The sequence below is a fragment of the Lissotriton helveticus genome, chromosome 9 (genome assembly GCF_964261635.1).
Source record: "Lissotriton helveticus chromosome 9, aLisHel1.1, whole genome shotgun sequence".
NCBI lineage: Eukaryota > Metazoa > Chordata > Amphibia > Caudata > Salamandridae > Lissotriton > Lissotriton helveticus.
The window spans coordinates 574,466,110-574,484,268 of record NC_136070.1 but is presented as its reverse complement, the minus strand read 5'-3'; the positions used below and the strand labels follow the sequence as shown (position 1 = coordinate 574,484,268).

At 46.5% G+C, this 18,159-nt stretch overlaps 1 protein-coding gene across 5 annotated transcripts in view; it reads left to right on the top strand.

The window, feature by feature from the left end:
- LOC144781595 (uncharacterized) overlaps nucleotides 1–18,159 on the top strand; it is a 483,894-nt gene that overhangs the window by 235,314 nt on the left and 230,421 nt on the right. For all 5 annotated transcript variants that reach the window (XM_078660513.1, XM_078660514.1, XM_078660512.1 and 2 more), the window contains exons 6-8: nucleotides 10,073–10,349; nucleotides 10,665–10,867; nucleotides 11,915–12,040. In XM_078660513.1, coding sequence (XP_078516639.1) covers nucleotides 10,073–10,349; nucleotides 10,665–10,867; nucleotides 11,915–12,040 — 606 coding nt within the window. The remainder of the gene's footprint in view (nucleotides 1–10,072; nucleotides 10,350–10,664; nucleotides 10,868–11,914; nucleotides 12,041–18,159) is intronic.

The following is an 18,159-nucleotide window of genomic DNA, read 5'->3' as shown; positions in this document are numbered from 1 at the left end:
TAGCAAATTGCTAATCGCAAATAAGGAATAACTCCCCATTCATTCCTATGGGCCTTTGCCCATAGGAATGAATGGAGAGTTATTCCTTATTTGCGATTAGCAATTTGCTAATCGCAAATAAGGAAGATGTAGGAATCGCAATATTTTTTGCAATTCCTACATGAATCCCGGTTTGCAAGTCCTTAATAGCGATTCCTTATGAATCTCTATTAAGGACTCGCAAAACTGGATAATGATGAATCTAGCTGATAATGTGGAGTGTTTAGTGTTAGAGCTGTCACATAATTCAAGCAAATTTGTAAGTAAATTGGAATAAGCACCACTTAGCTGCAATGAGTGCTGGAGATATTTGGACACATTTCCTTGTGTCTGTGATTGATCTTTAAGCTGCATGAAGGACAAGATTCAATGGGTCTGTCATAAAAGGAAGGTAAGTGATGAGAGGAATCATCCTACATTTTAGTCTTGAGGGTATCATTGACTAATATAGCTCTTTAAGATGATTTATGGGATTGGATCTCCTTGGGAATTAAATGAGTCTTAATTGCTGTTAAGCTCACTTTACCAAAGATTTAAGAGGGCTATCTATGTTTCATCTGTTATCTAGTATGAAGTCTATGGCTTTGGCATACTTTATCAATTCAGAGCATACATCTACTTTATTGAGGTGTATAAGCCATCCTTTCATAGTATTGTTTTCAGCATTGACAGTGATTAGCAGGAATACAGTTTGTTTTAATCCAGTTTTAGTTTCCGTCCAGTTTGAATTTTCAGAAGGGATTCAGTTAGGTGGTTAATGAAGATCCTTAGGTAAATTGTTGTGTTGTTTGTGTATATTGTTGTATATTTTCCCGTATGCTGATTTTTTTTGTCTTGGGCAAACACAGGTCATGTGTGTGTGCCATGACATAGCCTGCCACATGGATGCTGTCTTTTTGGACCAGGAGGGGCGCCCTAAGCACTACTCTTATAGTGCTGAAAGGCTTCTGCCTTTTCCCAGAGCTAAGCAGTACAAGCGTGGTGGTGGCAGCATACCGTGTAGTGATCAGTAGGAGTGAACAGGCCTTTTTAGGTTGAAGCCTTTCTGACAGTGCAGTTGTCTTGTTTTCTTGGGGACATTCAGAAATGTTAGCTGGAAATGCATTTTGCCTGTTGCATACCATTAGTTTTGTGATTTGTAACTTACATTTTCTGACTTTCTCTTTGCTGGCTTTATTTGTTTTGGGCTGTCGAGCTTGAGTTTGTTCTTCCTGAAGAGCAAAGACTTTTCGCACTACCTCTCTTGTCACATTCCTGTGGATTCAAAGACAGAGGTCAGATATCAGGCTCTGTCTTCCGAGGGAGCTTGGTGTTTACTTTTGTTTATTTGAGTTCAAAGAGAGAGGATTTATGTGAAAATCTTGCTGGATACTGGGGGGTAGGAGGGTGTATTTTGTTTAGCACTGGAAAATTTTAAATGAACTGCGCAAGTATTTCTGAATATATCAGAATTAAGAAAGCACAAATGAAGTGCACCTTTTGTAAATTCTGAAGTAAGTTGACAGCTAATACTTTAATTTGATCAAAACAAATCAATACACTAGGTGATGCCATGTCCACACATTATCATCTCATACAGACTTCTAGCCACAGATTCCTTAGCTTAGCATTGTCTCCAGGTGTCAGACTGGAACCGGAATTGTTTTTGGGGACCGTGCCCCTGTATACCGGTAGGTAGCGTCGTTAGGCTTCACTTGTCGTCGTCCACACCAAAAGTGAAGTTCAAGGTGCCTACAGAGGCGCCGCCCCAGAGTGCTGACATCAGGTCTTTTCTTTCCACGCCATGAGAGAGCTAACCCCAGTCATTTTTGTACTTACTTTTTTTCCACATTTTGCCAAACTGTTTTTTAAGATTTTCCTCTGGTGTGGCAGGTATGCCAGCTTGGAATTTGACTTCAAGCCCTACGATGCCTGTCACTGACAGATGTCGGTGACGGACCCGTGTCTTGTTTGCCCCTGCGCCTCGAGCCTGAACACTACACAAAGACCTGCGTTTACTGCCATGCCATGCACCCCAAGGCCTTGAGGGAGCGCTGCCTCAAGTTACTTGCTGCTAGACTCACATGGCCGCAACAGTCTAGATGCCGGTAAAGAAGAAGGTCCCGGAATCGGTGGTGCAGCCCAAGTTCCTTGTCGCTCCAAGTCGTCTTTGGGTAAGTTCCACTGTAAGACTAAGAATAATAAGTTGAAGAGGTCTTCAACTTCATCCCATCTGTTGAAGTCATCTGAGACGAGGGAGCGTCGTCCTTCAAAGCCTGACTCTACGGTTGAGCCGGAGCCTGGATTGGCTCCGCACCTCCGTGAATTTCCGGGAGTCGGAGCGACCCCCGGCCAACTCCATGAATTGTGTTATACCATGCACCTCATATTTGGGTGGTCAGTTCCTGCTGGCACGCCTTCGGGCACCATGGGTTCGGGAGGGGCTTCCATTGGTTCTCCGCTGGTGGTTCTGTCCCCCGCTCAAGTCGGGCCCATTATATCCACAGATGGATCTGGACTGGCGCTGACTGTACCACCTTGACATTCCCTGGTGCAGATCCCAGTGCTGATGCTCCTGGCACTGCCGGTACCAACCAGTGGCACCATCCCCATTCTCACTCCTTGACTCGGACACAGAGTCGGAGGGGCATTGTCTAACACCGGCTTCGGCGCCAAGTAGAGGAATGCTTCCCGGGCTGGAGCCCGAGCCCTATTTCTATGGACTGGGACTCGGGGAAGAGTGGGAGGGGTCACTGGACCCTGAAAAATACCAGCTTCTAGACCCTAACATGGACTGGTGTGAAGATTTTGTGTACGCTACTGACATGGTCTCTCCTCCTGTTGTGGGTGCGGAGGAGGGAGCCTTGTTTGCTATGGTGGTGAGAAGGGTGGCCGAGGTCCTGGGTCTCAGCCTATGCTCGTGGTAGTCAAGAGTAACGTCTTGACGAAGGTGCTTTAGCCGGGAGTGACCCCCTCAGAACCGCTTCTCCCATTTTATGAAGCCTTCACCAACGTCCTGCTTGGAACTTGGTCCATGCCCTGCACAGAGGCTTCTGTGAACAGGATGATTGCCCACGGCCACTGCCCCACCCCACCCCAGGGGACCCCGACGTCCTCACACTACACCCTACCTTGGATAACTTGGTGGTCCAAGCTTCCATCTCCTGTGTGTATCCTGGCGCATTCCCAACCACTCCACCGGATAGGGATCCAAGAGACAGGACACCTTAGGAAAGAAAACGTTCTTTCCAACAACCTGGCACTGCCCATGGTCCCGGAGGAGGCCTGTGCCACACTTTCCCAAGCTATTGCAGACGGGAGAGATGCAGCTAAGTTCACAATCTGATGTGGGCTGGATACTTCGACTCACTGGGCAGAGCGGTTGCTTCGTCGGTGGGCTTGTGGCGCCACACCTGGCTGAGAACAACTGGCTTTTCCGGGGATGTCCAAGCGTTGCTTATGCATGTACCCTTTGATGGCTCCAGTCTCTTCGGAGACAAGGTGGACTCAGCACTGGTGCTCTGCATGGCCAATGACGCGGTACTCCAGGCCCTTGGGTCAGGCAGCCAGAGGTCAGGCCAGTCCACCACCCCCGTGCTGCCTCCAAACCCCTTTAGTTTGCCCTCTCTCCATAATGGGCACCAAGTGGGAGGCAGGATACGATATCACTTGTTCCACTGGAGGTTAATAAAATCAAACCACTGGGCTCTTCATATTGTCCGTAGAGGCTACTCCCTCCCGTTCATGACCACTCATGTGTGACAAGCTCACAAAGACCATTTCATCTTGCTCCGCCAGGAAGTGACAGCTCTCTTGGCCAAGGGAGCCATAGAGAGGGTGCTGATGCCAGAAGTAAGTTGTGGTCCTTATTCCCGCTACTTTCTGGTGCCCAAGGAGAACGTAAGCCTTCATCGTATCCTAGACCTGCACACGCTCAATTTCTTCCTCAAGAAGGTGTTCAAAATGTTCACACTCAGCCAAGTCCTGTCTGCCTTGGACCCGGAAGACTGGATGGTAGCATTTGACTTACAGGGCGCATACTCCCACATTCCCGTTCTGCCTGCCCATAGCTTTACCTGCAGTTCACTGTTGGCTATGAGTACTTTCAGTTTACTGTGCTTCCTTTTGGCTTTACCAGCACCTGTCGATGTTGACCAAGGTGAGGGTGGTGGTTGGAGCTCATTTGCAGCAATCAGGGGTGCCAGTCATCCCTTATCGCGACGATTGGCTGTTGAAGGTGGCCTCACCCTAGACTGTTGTCTCCCACCTCCAGACTACGGGTGACCTGCTGCATTTACTGGGGTTCACTATGAACGTGCTAAAGTCTATCAATCAATCAATGTAAGCTTTATTTAGTTCTTTAACTAAGGACCATAAAAGCAAAATAGCAAAAACGCAAGCAATACAGAAACATGAAACAATGTAGAAAATGTACCAAGCGTACACAGATAAAAAAACAAGCAAGGTAAGAAACATTGATCACAAAATGCATAATAAGAATAATTTAAAATGTTAAAAAAGGATATATATAAATTCGATTTGAGTTATAAAAGTTAACCCTTAGTCACAAGATTTCCTTAAACTCTTGGCAACTTTTAGAAAACAGACCACATTTAAGACAACTTCATCTGATAACAGTTGTAGTTAGTAAAGGGCCGGTTGTACTTGCGAGAAATTCATTATTTTTTTATAACAACTTTTTATTTGAATTTTTGAACCGAGGTGAGTCGGTAACACTCAGTACAAATATATCTTATTACATCAAGCAGAACAGCAGTGTGTACTGATATTTTGACCATAATCATCACAATAACTTGTACAATCCATGCCCTTTTATCCCCCCCTTGTACTCCTATCCAGCATCTCTTTTCATTGTAAGCTTACCATACTGTTGGTAGACTGTGGGGTGCCTGGGCAAGGTTCCAGATGCATACTCCTAGCTTCAGCCCACCCCTTCCATATCTTGTAATGTTTCTGGGGACAGCCTCTTGCCTTGTACATGGGGCGTTACATACTCATACAAAAGTTCATGCCTTTGGCCCATACCACAACCAATGGGGCATCTTCCTCTTTACAGGCCTTTGCAATGTCCCTCTTAGCTACTATGAGGCCCAGCCAAAGAAGAGCCTTCTGGTATTGTGTACCACCCAACTCGTCTGTTCCATGAAGTATTAGCAATCTGGGATCTCTCTGAATACTCACGCCCAGCACTCTCTAATTTCCCCAGAATCCCCTCCCAGAAAGGAGAAAGGAAAGGACAGTACCAAAACGTATGGGATAAATTCCCCGGGGAGCTCCTGCACCATAAGTACCCACTGTTGGATATCAATCCCATGCGGAGAGTCAGGCCCTGGTGAAATATACCTGGTGAAGCAGTTTCATTTGTATAAGTCAAAACTGTGAAGCTATGCCTGCATTTTGGGAGCCTCTTGGCCCTCTCTCCAATCATCATCATCAATTGCTCCTATATCTTGTTCTCACACCCTGCGTACCACCAACATAGGTTCTGGGACAAACCACCAGCCAGTGATAATAATAAGATGGGCTACCCAGTAATACAAGTGAACATCCAGTGTGGCTACCCCCCTTCAAACACCGGCCTGCAAAGCTTTTCTAAGGAGATACTTGGTATTCCACCGACCCTCCCTGAGCAGCTTCTGCAACACTGCATTGATTTTGTCAAAGAGTAGGGGGTAATCGGGAAGGGGAGATTCTGCAACTGGAATGAAAGCTGCAGCAGCACAACCATCTAAAAGATGACCGAGCGTCCCAGCAAAGACATGGAAGTGTATTTCAAAACTTAACATCTCATGACAGGCGTTCCATATGTGGTACGAAGTTGGCATCAAACGAACGCTGTGCGCTCCCAGTGACAAACACTCCCAAATATTGGACTCCTGAGGATTGAATAGGTATCTCCGGTGCCCAGTGGGACCTGACGTTCCAGTGGGCACAGCATCAGGGGAGCCTCGCTGACATGGTCCAAATCTCTGAGGAAACTGCAAAAGATCTGCATTGATGGTTAATGAACCACGATTGGGTCAGCGGCAGACCCCTCTCCCTTCCCCAACCAGATCTGACAGTGGTGACAGATGCGTCACTCCTGGGATGAGGCGGCCATCTGGGAAAGGTGGAGATCAGAGGCCTCTGGTCTCCGGGTGGGCCGAACTCTAGATCAACCTTCTGGAGCCCAGGGCAATCTGGCTGACATTAAAAGCCTTTCTACCCTCCATCAAGAGAACAGGTTTTAATGAACTAACCCACTGCCATGTAGTACTGCAACAAACAGGGTGGGGTGGGGACATGGGCCCTTTGTCAAGAAGCCTTGCGTCTCTGGACATGGCTGGAATGTCAGGGCATCTCTCTGGTGGTTCACCAGAGAGATGCCCTGACACCTGAACACCAGGGTGAACAAACGCAGCTAAAGATGCCTAGAGGATCACTAATGACTTCTCCATCCGGAAGTGGTGCAAGTTCTCTTTGAGCAGTGGGCAGAGCTTTGGTTAGAAGGGTTTGCCACAGCCGAGAACACGCAATGTCATCAGTTCTGTGCACTAGAGTTTCCAAGGTGATTGTCGCACTGAGACGCTTTTCATCTCGAGTGGAGCTCAGGCCTCCTGTATGCCTTTCTGCCCATACCACTCCTTCCCAGAGTTCTCAAGAAGTTCAGGAATGACTGGGACCAAATCATCCGTGTGGCTCCGAACTGGGCTCTGAGTGTTTGCTAACCTGAGCTGTTGAGCAAGGCCATCAAACCTCCTATCAGGCTGTCCCTTTGGTAGGATCTTCTGTTGCAACAGCAGGGGCGGGTTTTCCACCCGAACATGCCAACGCTCCACCTTCATGCGTGGTGATTGAGTGCAGAGAATTGACAGCTTGCGACCTTCCATCCAAAGTCTGCAATGTTATCTTGGCAGCCAGGTGTTCCTCCACCAACTTGGTATACGCCTGCCAGTGGGGCAAGTTTGTAGCATGGTGTACAGAGAAACAGGTTGACCCTATTTCTGCTCCTCTCTCTTCTTATTTGATCTTCTTTCTCTGTCGTCAGATGGTGTCCTAGCAGACGGTGTGCCGAACGCCACCAGAACAGATCACCCTGTCAGCTAGATAGGCAGGAGGGCCATTCATGATAGCTTTGTAGATGATGTTACTGATTTTGAAGATGGTGCATGCTTCAAAGGGGGAGGCAGTGGAGTACCATCAGGGTGGAGCGGAGGTGGTCATATTTCTTCAACCCTTGATGAGTTTTGCTGCAGCATATAGGATGGCTTTTGGGAGTACCGTGCATTCTGTGAGGTGCTAGAGCAGTTCATTGTAACTATACAGATTTGAGGGTATGAGGGTTTGAACTGCAGTGGAACACCTTAATTTTCCTTAGTAGAGATAGTTGGTAACTGGTCTGTCTGGCCTGGCTTTCTCAGTGATGTGGTCCTTGCATGTGGGATTGGTGTGTACATGAATCCACATGACTTGGTGCGGGGTGAACGTTGAGGTTCAGTTCTGTTCAGGTTCAGGTTCATGTAATTCAACCAGGTTTGGACAATTGGTTGCTTTTTGTCTTTAATTAATAGGATCAATTCTGTTTTGGTCTACTAAGCTTCACGTAGATGCTGCACAACCAAGCCTGGATATTATACAGGTAATATTCTAGTCAATGGGTGGTGGAGTGGACAAGAATTTTTAGTAGAGTTGTGCATTGGTGGTTTGCTTGTGAATTGTGATGCTATTATCAGTGAGTAGAGCCCCAAGAGGCTTTAGGTAGAGATTGAAGATGACCTCGACTGAATGGAATAGGGGAGTCACAAGTTGACTGTTGAGGAGCGAGAGTTCAGCGCTGATTACCAGTGCTAATCCACCACTCTGCTGACTGAAGGTAAGCACATACGAAACTGGTAAATGCCACGGTCACTCTCATTCCACGAGAAAATGGTGTAAGAGAGAGAGAGAGAGAGTTGCTGCCGGTCTGGTCTTATATTAGTGCACATTCAGTCTCATCTCAAAGTTCTTTACTATGGCTTCCTACTAGTGAAAATCTTAAATAAAGCATAGAAACATATATTACGATATCACCACAAATATTTAAGCTTAGTTGTGATTACTCAGTAACACTACATATTTACTTTACACAACCCAGGAAGTTCTAGGAATCCTCCCCAGACTCATGAGCATTAGCAATAAACACACATGCGGATTGTCAACAGGCATGGAGAAAAACTGGTAAATCGTAATGCCAGGGAATCTCAAATAAAGTAGCCAAAGGGGACCGGTAAGAGATCAGGGATACACAACAAATGTGAAAGGGAATGCTAATGGTGAACAAAAACATTTCGACAATGATGAGTCCTACAACAAAGGAAGTTGCATGACAAGTTTTCCCATCCAACTGATTCTACTTAATCTAACCAGGAAGTGCTGACACTGCCCTTCCTGTTGTCCCATTGGTCTTCCACCTGCCTCTGACTTGTGTCTTACTCCTTTTACGACTCCCTCGCCTCCTCAGGTCCACTTTCCACCTTCTCTCTCTGCTCCATTCTGGAATGTTTTCCCTGCTGTCTTCTGCTGTTTGCTCAGCCCTGTCTTTTTTACTGGCCTTCCTCTCAAGTTCCTGACACTGTAGGACTCCTTAGGTAGTGGACATCTTCTGAGCCTTGGCGGTGTCCATGTGAACAAACTGGTTTTGGTTGAATAGGTAAGTGGAGAACCAGTGAAGGTCATTGCCACTGTATGTGATAAAAAAATCAGGGTGTGGATGAAGCTGGGAGGGTGGTTCGAAAATGATTGAGCGTCCAGCAATTTCAGGAGGCAGATTTCACTTTTATAGGCAGGAATATCTGTGATTAGTCTTTGATGTGTAAAACAGCTGTCCCCCTGCCGCAGCATGATCTGAGGCTGGATTCATAATTCTTCAAGAGATGGGTGGTGATGATGTAATTTTGTGTAGACTTTTACAATGATTTTGCAATGAGGAGCCGATGAGTTAGAGGCCAGTGGTATCCAAAGTCATCAGGGCCTTTTGTCAGTTTTCTCAAAAAAGGGAGCATCTGACTAGTCTTGAGGGCTTCTGGGAAGAGATCTTGGGTGAAGAAGGCGATGACAATGGACAATGGTGAATAGTGGTGGAAAAGCTTTACAGAGAGGGTTTTCATGAAGGACATGGGTAAAGCTTCATCTTCACAGGAGTTTGCTTTGGTGGAGGTAAGGCTGTTGGTGAGGTCTGAAAGAGACAAGATGTTAAACCATGACATTGTGGGATTCAGCTTGGAGATATGGTTGTCAGAGAAGAAGTAGGCTTGGTGTTGTCATTTTTCTGTCGGATTACTTTATTCTTTGTGACTCCATATGACAAAAAGACAGATTTTGTCTCAAGACCCACCTATGCTTTTGATCATGCATTCTTGTGCTCATACAGCTTAGAGGAGGGACTTATCTCTCTTTGTAAGTTGAAGTTTCTGAAAAGATGAAGTGTTGCTGATCACTTTTTTTCTTTATATCAGAAGTTAAATGGTGGGCAGTTTATTGGGGGTAGGTAGTTGCACTCGGGATAGGGGCACATTCTTAGATCAGGTACATGCTGCAATTTCTGTTATAAACAGTTGCCTTGTAATGATGGCCCCTCCTTTATTGTAAAGTTGTGTCTGGAGTTATATTCAGAGTGGTATCCAGTTCATCAATGTGGTTTCTGAGCTCAGGCATTGTGTCCTACATATATCATGATGTATGAACCGTGCCTCTTTTTAAATGCTAAATCATTCACTGATTGCTAATGTGAATATTGTGGTCAAGTGTCACTGCGTCTTGTGTTCTTCTGCAAGATAATCTACACTTTAAGTCATGACAGTGCTCCCTCTCTATCTTTGGAGGTACCAAAAGCAATCTCCAAGCTACCCTTTAGACAGTGAGGCTCCCAGAATTGGTAAATACAGAGCACAAACACCTCAAGTGTAGACATTGAAGTGATGGAAATGAAACAATAATAAAAACACCCAGTACTGAAAGGTGGTCAATTGGCAGTTTCTTTCCCACACTTTGACAGTGCCTTTCTGTCACCCAACAGCGACAACTACAGCTGAGTAGAAGCAACAGCCCCATGGAAGCCCCCCAACGGAGAGAATCACCAGGGTTTCCTTGGCAAGAAGAGCATTGCCCAATACAGCGCTCCAGCACCCCACACAGAGTGGTCCGTACATCCCAGACCCCATGGGGCCAGGATCCTCACTCTCCGGCCATTGTCAACCGACGTTCACCTCAAAATGCGGGCAGCACTTGTACCAGAGTCCCAGAAAAGTCTCAGGAGGTCAACGGAAAGGAGCCACTTGAACGCGAGAATGTAGGTAAGAATAAGTGAACTCCATTAGCAAGAGGAGCATTGCTGATGTCTACGGAAGGCAGTGACACCTTGTTAGCAATTTCATAGCTTGCTTCTCCTTCCAGAGCTTGGTGGTGACTTGTGTTCTTACGGCGCTCTGTCCTGTTGATCCATTCTACTGTCTATTTATTTCGCTTATATTTTTTGGCTCTTTTTTTCTTTTTCCTGGTTCTCTTACTCCTTTTAATGCTTTTAGGGTTGCTTCTTGTTATCGGTCTACAGGTGCCTGTTCAGCGGGTACTCAGATGGGGATGGTCACTCTTCTCTTTGTGTTCTGCAGAACTTAGATGCACTGTGTCCCAACTGGAGAGCCAGTTACAGACTCAGCAATCCGAGGAGCAGGTTCTCATCCGTAAATGCCAGGACCTGCAGAGACAGCTGGACGGGACTAGAGGTGATTTGACAGCGCAGGTGCAGAAGGCTGCTAAGTTGCAAGAAGAACTGCAACGCCAGGCAGTGCAGCAGGAGCAAAACGAGACCAAGGTAAGATGGGGACCCTGAGAGCAGGAACAACAAAGGCTATGGTGAGATGGGTATAGCCGTAACAGAGCATAATAGGCCAAGGTAAGAAATTGCAGGAGCCAATTGATGCTATGGAGAATCTAACTGGGAAAGCAAGAGGCATCTGAAGCCAATGTAAGGAAATGAACACAACAACATTCCAGCAACATGGGGGAGGATACATTGAAGGGACAGATGTAGAGAAGTACGAAAGGGCCCCATGTATCAAAAATCATCTTGTACTTACCAAATAGCATTTTTTACTAAATTGCTATTTGTTTATCACAAAACACTATGTTTGTAAGGATCGCCAAAGATTTAGCGATTTCTTAATATCACCAAATAGCGATTCGGTAAATAGAGACTTGCTAACAGGTAATACTACTTCAATCCTTAGGTGCGAATAGTTTTGTATTAGCTAATTTGCGATTACCTAATTGGTAATTGCAAATTAGGTAAAGCAAAGCCAAGGGTGCCCGGATATCTAAGGCCCCCCTGAAGCACCCCACCAAACAAAGTGCACTGTAAAATGCACACATGCCCTATGGGCATGTGTGCGCTACATGGCACTTCTAAAAAAGCATTTTTGTGCATTTTTCAAAATTTGTACATGGCTACCATTGGCTTGAAGTCGATGGTAATAGCCTTTTCCCAAATGCACAGTTTGCATTTAAAAAATGCTTGGTACATGTGCTAAGGAAATTGCAGTTTGTGATTCCCAATTACTAGACCAAATTTAGGTAATCACAATTTTTTGCGATTTTATAAAATTGCGACTACAAAGCCTTTCATACATCATGAAAAGCTGTTTTGCATTCGCCAACGGCCGAATTTTGCGCTTTGCACTGTTTGCAAATGCAAAATTGTTTCATACATGTGGCCCTAAGAGATTTAAATCCGGCAGCAGTCACATTGTTTTGGCCATGGAAGTAGGGTATTATAAAAACACAAGATCTGCAGGATTTTGTAGACTTAGCTAATGGGCAATGTCATTCGTACTGTTTCATTACTGTTTTTTTTTCCCTCCAGCGCATCACACTGGAGCAGAAGCTGAAGAATCTCTCTGAAGAGCTCAAGTGCCAGAGACAAAACTCGGAGGCAACAAAGCACAATCTAGAGCAGAAGATAAAGCAGAAAGAAAAGGATTATCAGCAGGTGAGAATATCAATTACTGAATAGGACCAGCTCCCCTTTTATTAGTAAGCTTGCTGGATATACTGAATGCACGTGCAGAGCTTTCCTTTCACAGATTAGGCAACCTTAACCCTGTAAAGCATTGGTTGTCCTCATTCACGTGACTGGCTGTAATGCACATGTGGGGCCATTAACAAGGCATGATGTTAGAGTCACATGCAATTTAGGAGCACAACAAGAAAGTAGAATAAGACAACTCCACACCAGTCAGTGGTAACAAAGTCACCCTTAGCAAGATTAGAACCAATGAGTTTAAACTGAGAGTCTGATGTGTGGCCTATTCCTGATATGGAAAGATGATGTTAGAGGGCATCAGATAGAGATTACTTGTGTACGATTTAGCCCTGTAGCACTCACTTGGAAGGGACTGTGCTAAAGAACTCCAAATCTCCTTAAGCCAACATACTTGCAGTTTTAGTGTGCAGCAGTGAGGGAAATACCCTGGGGTCTAACTCTCCAAAGTTACCAAATACCAGTGACACAAGCACTTGTTGAAGTATGCAAGCTACTAGTTGTGTGGATGCAAGAGTTGTTGTGGGAGCATAGATGGCCTCTGTAGTGAGTGACATGACCTGCTTCGCCTTCCCCTAATCAACACCGATGAGAAGTGTGGCAGTGTGGGAGCTTGTGCCATGGAGCAGGAGTAAGAACGAGGTTGGTGCTCTTTAGAAAACTAATGTTGGTTAGAGACTGTGTGGGGGCCTGATTATCTATGTTTCAAGCCTAATGCTAGTAACCTCTCAGAGCTGCTATGCAAGCCTTGCTTTAGTCCAGGCTTCTCCAACGGGTAGCTCTCCAGGTACATGCCAGTAGATCTTCTGTGTGCATTCCAGACTTCTAAATTGTAACTTTTTGCTTGGTTAAATTAACAAATGTATGACGAAATTGTGTATTCCAAGACAAAAATGTGTATATTTTCAGAACTCTTAAAAATGGCTCAATTTGCAAAATTAATTTAAAGGTGAATTTTGAGTGATGAATCATGTGAGGAGACTTGTTACTGATATGATTAAGAAGAAGAAGAAGTCTTCCTCTGGTAGGGAACAATGGGCACAGTTGGCTTGGGAGATCCTGCCGGCTCAATGGAGCCACTGTGGAGTCATGTACGCAATGTCTAGGACTAGGTAGTTAAGCTGGACCAACTGGAGGCTTGCAGGTATAGCCAATTCACTGGGGGCCAATTTAGCCTCACGCCACTTCTTGTCCTTGAGCTCACCCACCCAAGTCTCCCACCTCCTACATATCCCAGGAAAGCGGGCAGGAGCATTTAAGACTAGAAAACGATAGATCTGGGAGATAGCTTACTTACCCAGCCTCCGCATCAACAGTTTAGCCTTAAGGGGGCTAAATTCTGGAACAGCATGTCAGCAGGAATATTGGCCAAAAGGGTGTGCCACAGCTGCAGTTACTTATAGAACTGGGTATGGGACAGCTGATATTGGTCCTGCAGCGCCTGGAATGTTTGCATGCCAGTGTCCGTCCAAACATCCCCAAAGTGAGTGATGCCTAGTCTATCCCACAGCCCAAAGCCTTACAGACCTGCAATGTGTTGCAACTGTCTCCCCTGCCACAAGGGTGTCAACCCAGTAAGTTTGCGATCAAGCCAAAAAAGCGGGTTGCTGCCCTCCAGCATGGTAGCGCTACCCGAGTGCAGTTGGGGAGTGTTCGAGGGATCAGGGCCCAATAAAGCAGGCCCATCAGCCTGTCCTGGATTAGCAAGGCTAGCTTCACCCGGTAAGATGGGTCGTCCCGCCCCTTGTTGAACCAATCATTGAGTCCGACCAGCTGAATCCAAGTAATAACAGTAGAGGTCTGCCATACCGATCCCTCTGTCATAAGGGGAGTGCCGGCCGTTGACAAAAGTCACTCGACGGCAGCCTCCAGCCCAAAAAAAGGTGTTGATATTTGGAGCCAGGCTCTGGAACCATCCTCTAGAAATGGGATGGGGAAGTTAGAGAAAATATTTTAAAAAATGGGGCAAAGGCATTTTTTAAAGAGGGCTTCTCTCCCCAGGGCATTCGGCGGCAGGCAGCCCCACCTCTGCAGGTCTCCATTCATCCTGTTGACCAAGAGGGTCAGCTTAAGGCTTTAAAGGGCAAGCCGCGTGACAGGAATGCAGATCGCCAGGAACTGCTGTCCGCATTTCCAGCAATAGGGTACCAACATGGACTTGGATTCATTCACTCGGAGACCAGATGCGTCCCCATATAATTGTAGGATCTCCATACAACATGAATCTGAGATCTGTGGGTTTGCCAGAACACCAATATGTCATCGACATGTAGCGGGTTGCACTCCACCGGACCCCCATCCCAACACCGTCCCTGAATGCGAGCCTTCTAGGAGCTCGATCGCCTGGGCAAATAAAAGAGGCGAAAGGGGACAACCCTGATGGGTGCCTCTGCCAATTGTGAGTGGCCGTAAAAGGGTCCCATTTACCCGGACCTGGGTGGCTGGGTTGTTGGAGATGACAAGTGTATGTAAGTGAGGCCCCGGCCCGGTCCTCTTCAGCATCGCGTCCAGGAAGGACCAGTCAGCTGTGTCAAAGGCCTTTTCAAAATCCACTAGTGGCAGTGCTAAGGGACATTGAAGGCGATGGGCTTGTGAGAGGGCCACTTGGACCCTCTGAACACAATGCTGAGTGCCTCTGATTGGCATAAAACTACATTAATCAGGATGAATCAAGTAGGGCAGGGTGTGGCATAGCTAAGACTTTGACAAATACCTTGATGTCGGCATTGTTAAGAGAGGTATGCCTGTAAGAGGGGCATCTGGTCAACAGTTGGCCTGGCTTAGTGGCCACGACAATCGTTGCTGTATCTAAACGTCCCTCGCTCCACCATCTCAGGGTACAGCGGTAACAGGTAGGGTAGTACTAGAGTCTGGAATCATGGAAAATATTCTACCGGGAAACCGTCAGTGCATTGGGTTTTCCCAGGAGTCTTGGCGGAGAGCTTCTCCCCGATCTCCTCCATTATGATTGGCTGATCCAGATCCTTAGCCGATGACAGGGTTATCAAGGCCAGTAGAATATCTGCATCCCTCGGTGGGTAATCTCCTGAGTGGGTTGAGGTGTCCTCGCATAAAATGTTTGGAAATAGTCTGCGAAAACTTGTGCCACTGAGTGAGCATGCTCATGTAGGCCTCCCTCTGCATCTCTGATAGAGGGCACCACTCTAGAGGTAACGCCTCTGGTGGTTAGCAAGTATAAAAGCTTCCCCAATGTATCACCTTGTTCATATACCCATTGTGCCAATGCTCTCCAGCACTGCGTGGCTTCTTCTAGCATGATCTGATACAAGCAGGACTTTGCGAACACCACCTGTCAGTGCAGGTCAACAGAGGGCGGCTGATGGGTGCTCTGACCCAGGGAGAGGATCTGGGCCTCTAAAGTCATCATCTGCAACAGCTTTTGCACCTCTTTAGCATGGAAATAACCTTTAATCACCCCCCTAAATGTGGGTTTGTTGGGTGCCCAGAACGTACTGGCTGAGGAACATCGTGCTCCCTTTCACCTCAAGATAAGAGCGGATCTCTGTTTCAATAAAGTCTGAGCACACGGCCAAGGGGGCCCATAATACAAATAAGCAAATGCAACAAATATTCTTATACAGAAGATTTAGCTGTCTTGTCATTCTCCCAACACCTCCACCCCATACATTTGTAAAAACACCTCTTGACTGCATAACTCATGACTTTCAGTAGTTCCGCGCGATACGGTCTCTTTTTAGCCACATAATGTCTTACTTTCTTTATCCAGGAGTTAGTGAATCTTATCAACTGGTGCTAATTCGATTCCTCTGTATTCTGCCCACCACGTCCATATTTTCGGGTGTTTTTGGAGAGCACCCCAAGCTTTATACAAGACTGACAATTCTTTGATATGCCAAGTGTTAATGAGCGGGAAACAACCTTTTCAACGCAACCGTTACAACGCATGCAATCACATCGCATGCCGTTGCAACGCAAAAAGTGTGCAGCAGTGGGTAGAAGGTGTTGGATTTAACTCCATTACCTTCCCTATTGTTGCACAGACTGGAGTTTGAATTGAAAATTAATCTATTCCAACTTCCAGCGCTCCCCCGACAGAAAGTCGGGGTAAAGTTTTGCGTTGCAACGGCATGCGATGTAATGGCATGCGTTGTAACGTCACATATTCTTAATGAGCGACATGGGGTGTAGTGTCGCCTTGGGGAACCAAACTGAAGTAGGAGGGGGGCATGGTCCGAGACACCTCTGGGAAAGGGTCCCGATCTTGAAAGCTGGAGGACACCTGCCTCTGGAAGCCAAATCAGGTCAATGCGTGACAGGGGCTTGTGCTCCACTTATGTGTGGGTATAGGCGTGTTTGTGGGAGTGCCAATCTATCTATATCGCCCACCAGTGACGGTCCTGACCGCAATTTCACATTTTGGCCACACTTGATGTGTAGGCCTCACACACGCTTTTTCAAACACGGAAGGGTCTTTCTTTGCAAAAAAACAATTGTCCTGATGATGGTCTAAGGGATTGACGTCACAAAGACCGAAACGTCGACCTTTTCATCAACACCCAAAGAAATTCAATGTCTTTCAAAGTGACGTTTACTCTCTTGTGGAGATCTGTTACTTTGTGATTATGTTGGTAGTTGATGTTTGTTATGAACTGATTGATTCATTTGATTTTACATCTGTTCATGACATTTTTGCTTATGTGTTCTTTGAGTATGTACTCCTTTTAATTCTGGCATATAAAATATAAATATTTCTACTGATCTAGGATTCCCTGTGTGGTCTATATCATTTATTCTCATTCAGTGTTGTTGTCCATAGACACTTTGGGGTTTGATCGCTGATGACCTACCCCTTCAAGAGTTTCTAATAAGTAAAAATTTTGCATAAACGAAATCCCTTGCAGACAGCCTTTACCCTTGTTTATTCATTGCCCAAGCCTGCAAGGGTATATTGGGTCTCCCAGACTTTTCACTCCAGATTGTGAGCAATTGTTGTGGAAAAAAAGTGTCAGCGAAGTGTTTGGTCAAACATTGAAAAACAGAACAACCCGCCCCTTCAACTTCCCTCCACCCCATATTTGTAACCTAGAGCATCTGTTGCCCTATCATCTGTTCTTTTTGCATTTGTCGCCCTAAGTGGGAAGGGTATGCCCAGCCGTGGGCCCCGTGCTCGCTGTGCCGTCAGATTCGAGTTAGCCTGGCTGATGAGGGATGATACCCTGAAACCGGTCCCAGGATGCTTGTGTCTGCTCCATGGAGGACCTGGCCTGGCAGTTAGGGCTAGACTTCCCATGGGGAGCAGGTTCAAGGGTGATTTGCATATGGCTGGGTCTAAACTGGAATGGCGTGGGGAGCAAAACAAAATGATGGATTTAACCCAGATCTATGACTGGAGGTGAATGTTTGATTTGTTCAGCATTCCGTCCATAATCTGTTCTTTTTGCCCGCGTGGCCAACAGTGTTGGCGAAGGCCCGTAGACCCGAGGCCTCGGCTGGGTTCACTCCCTCTCATAATTAAGGCAAGGGAGGCAAATACAGCTCCAGACGAGGAGTCCACCGCTCAGTTCTCCTGGGCGTACATTCCTCCTATATGACCTGCCAGATGCCGGGGACACCCTGGCTGCAAGGTCCTTCATAGGCGCACCGCCTCCGTGACTCCTCCGCTGTCATATCCGTTTGGCTTCCCTGTCCCTCACCTTTTTCTCCTACAGGCACCAAGAATGCATCAGCCACCTCTCACAGTTGGATGCTGGCGCTCCCTGTCACCGTCGCAGGCAGCTCCTGCTCGGGCCTGTGGCCCCAGGGCAAAGGGACTCGCAGCAACCAGATGCGGCCACACTAGGGGCCTGAAGTCCTCTGCAGCACCCATGGCTCAACTGTGGGCCCCCATTTTGACTGGGCCTCACGTCTGCACTGTTACCCTCTGGGTCTAGGTACATCCCAGCGGCTGCAATAGCAAACACCTGTTTTCTCCTTTATGGTGTAAAACATTCTTTTTTATTTAAACTTTAAACCGGCAACTACAATAGGAACATGCTTTACCCAACATTATAAACATTCTGTCTTTTCTCTCTCCAAATGAAAACATA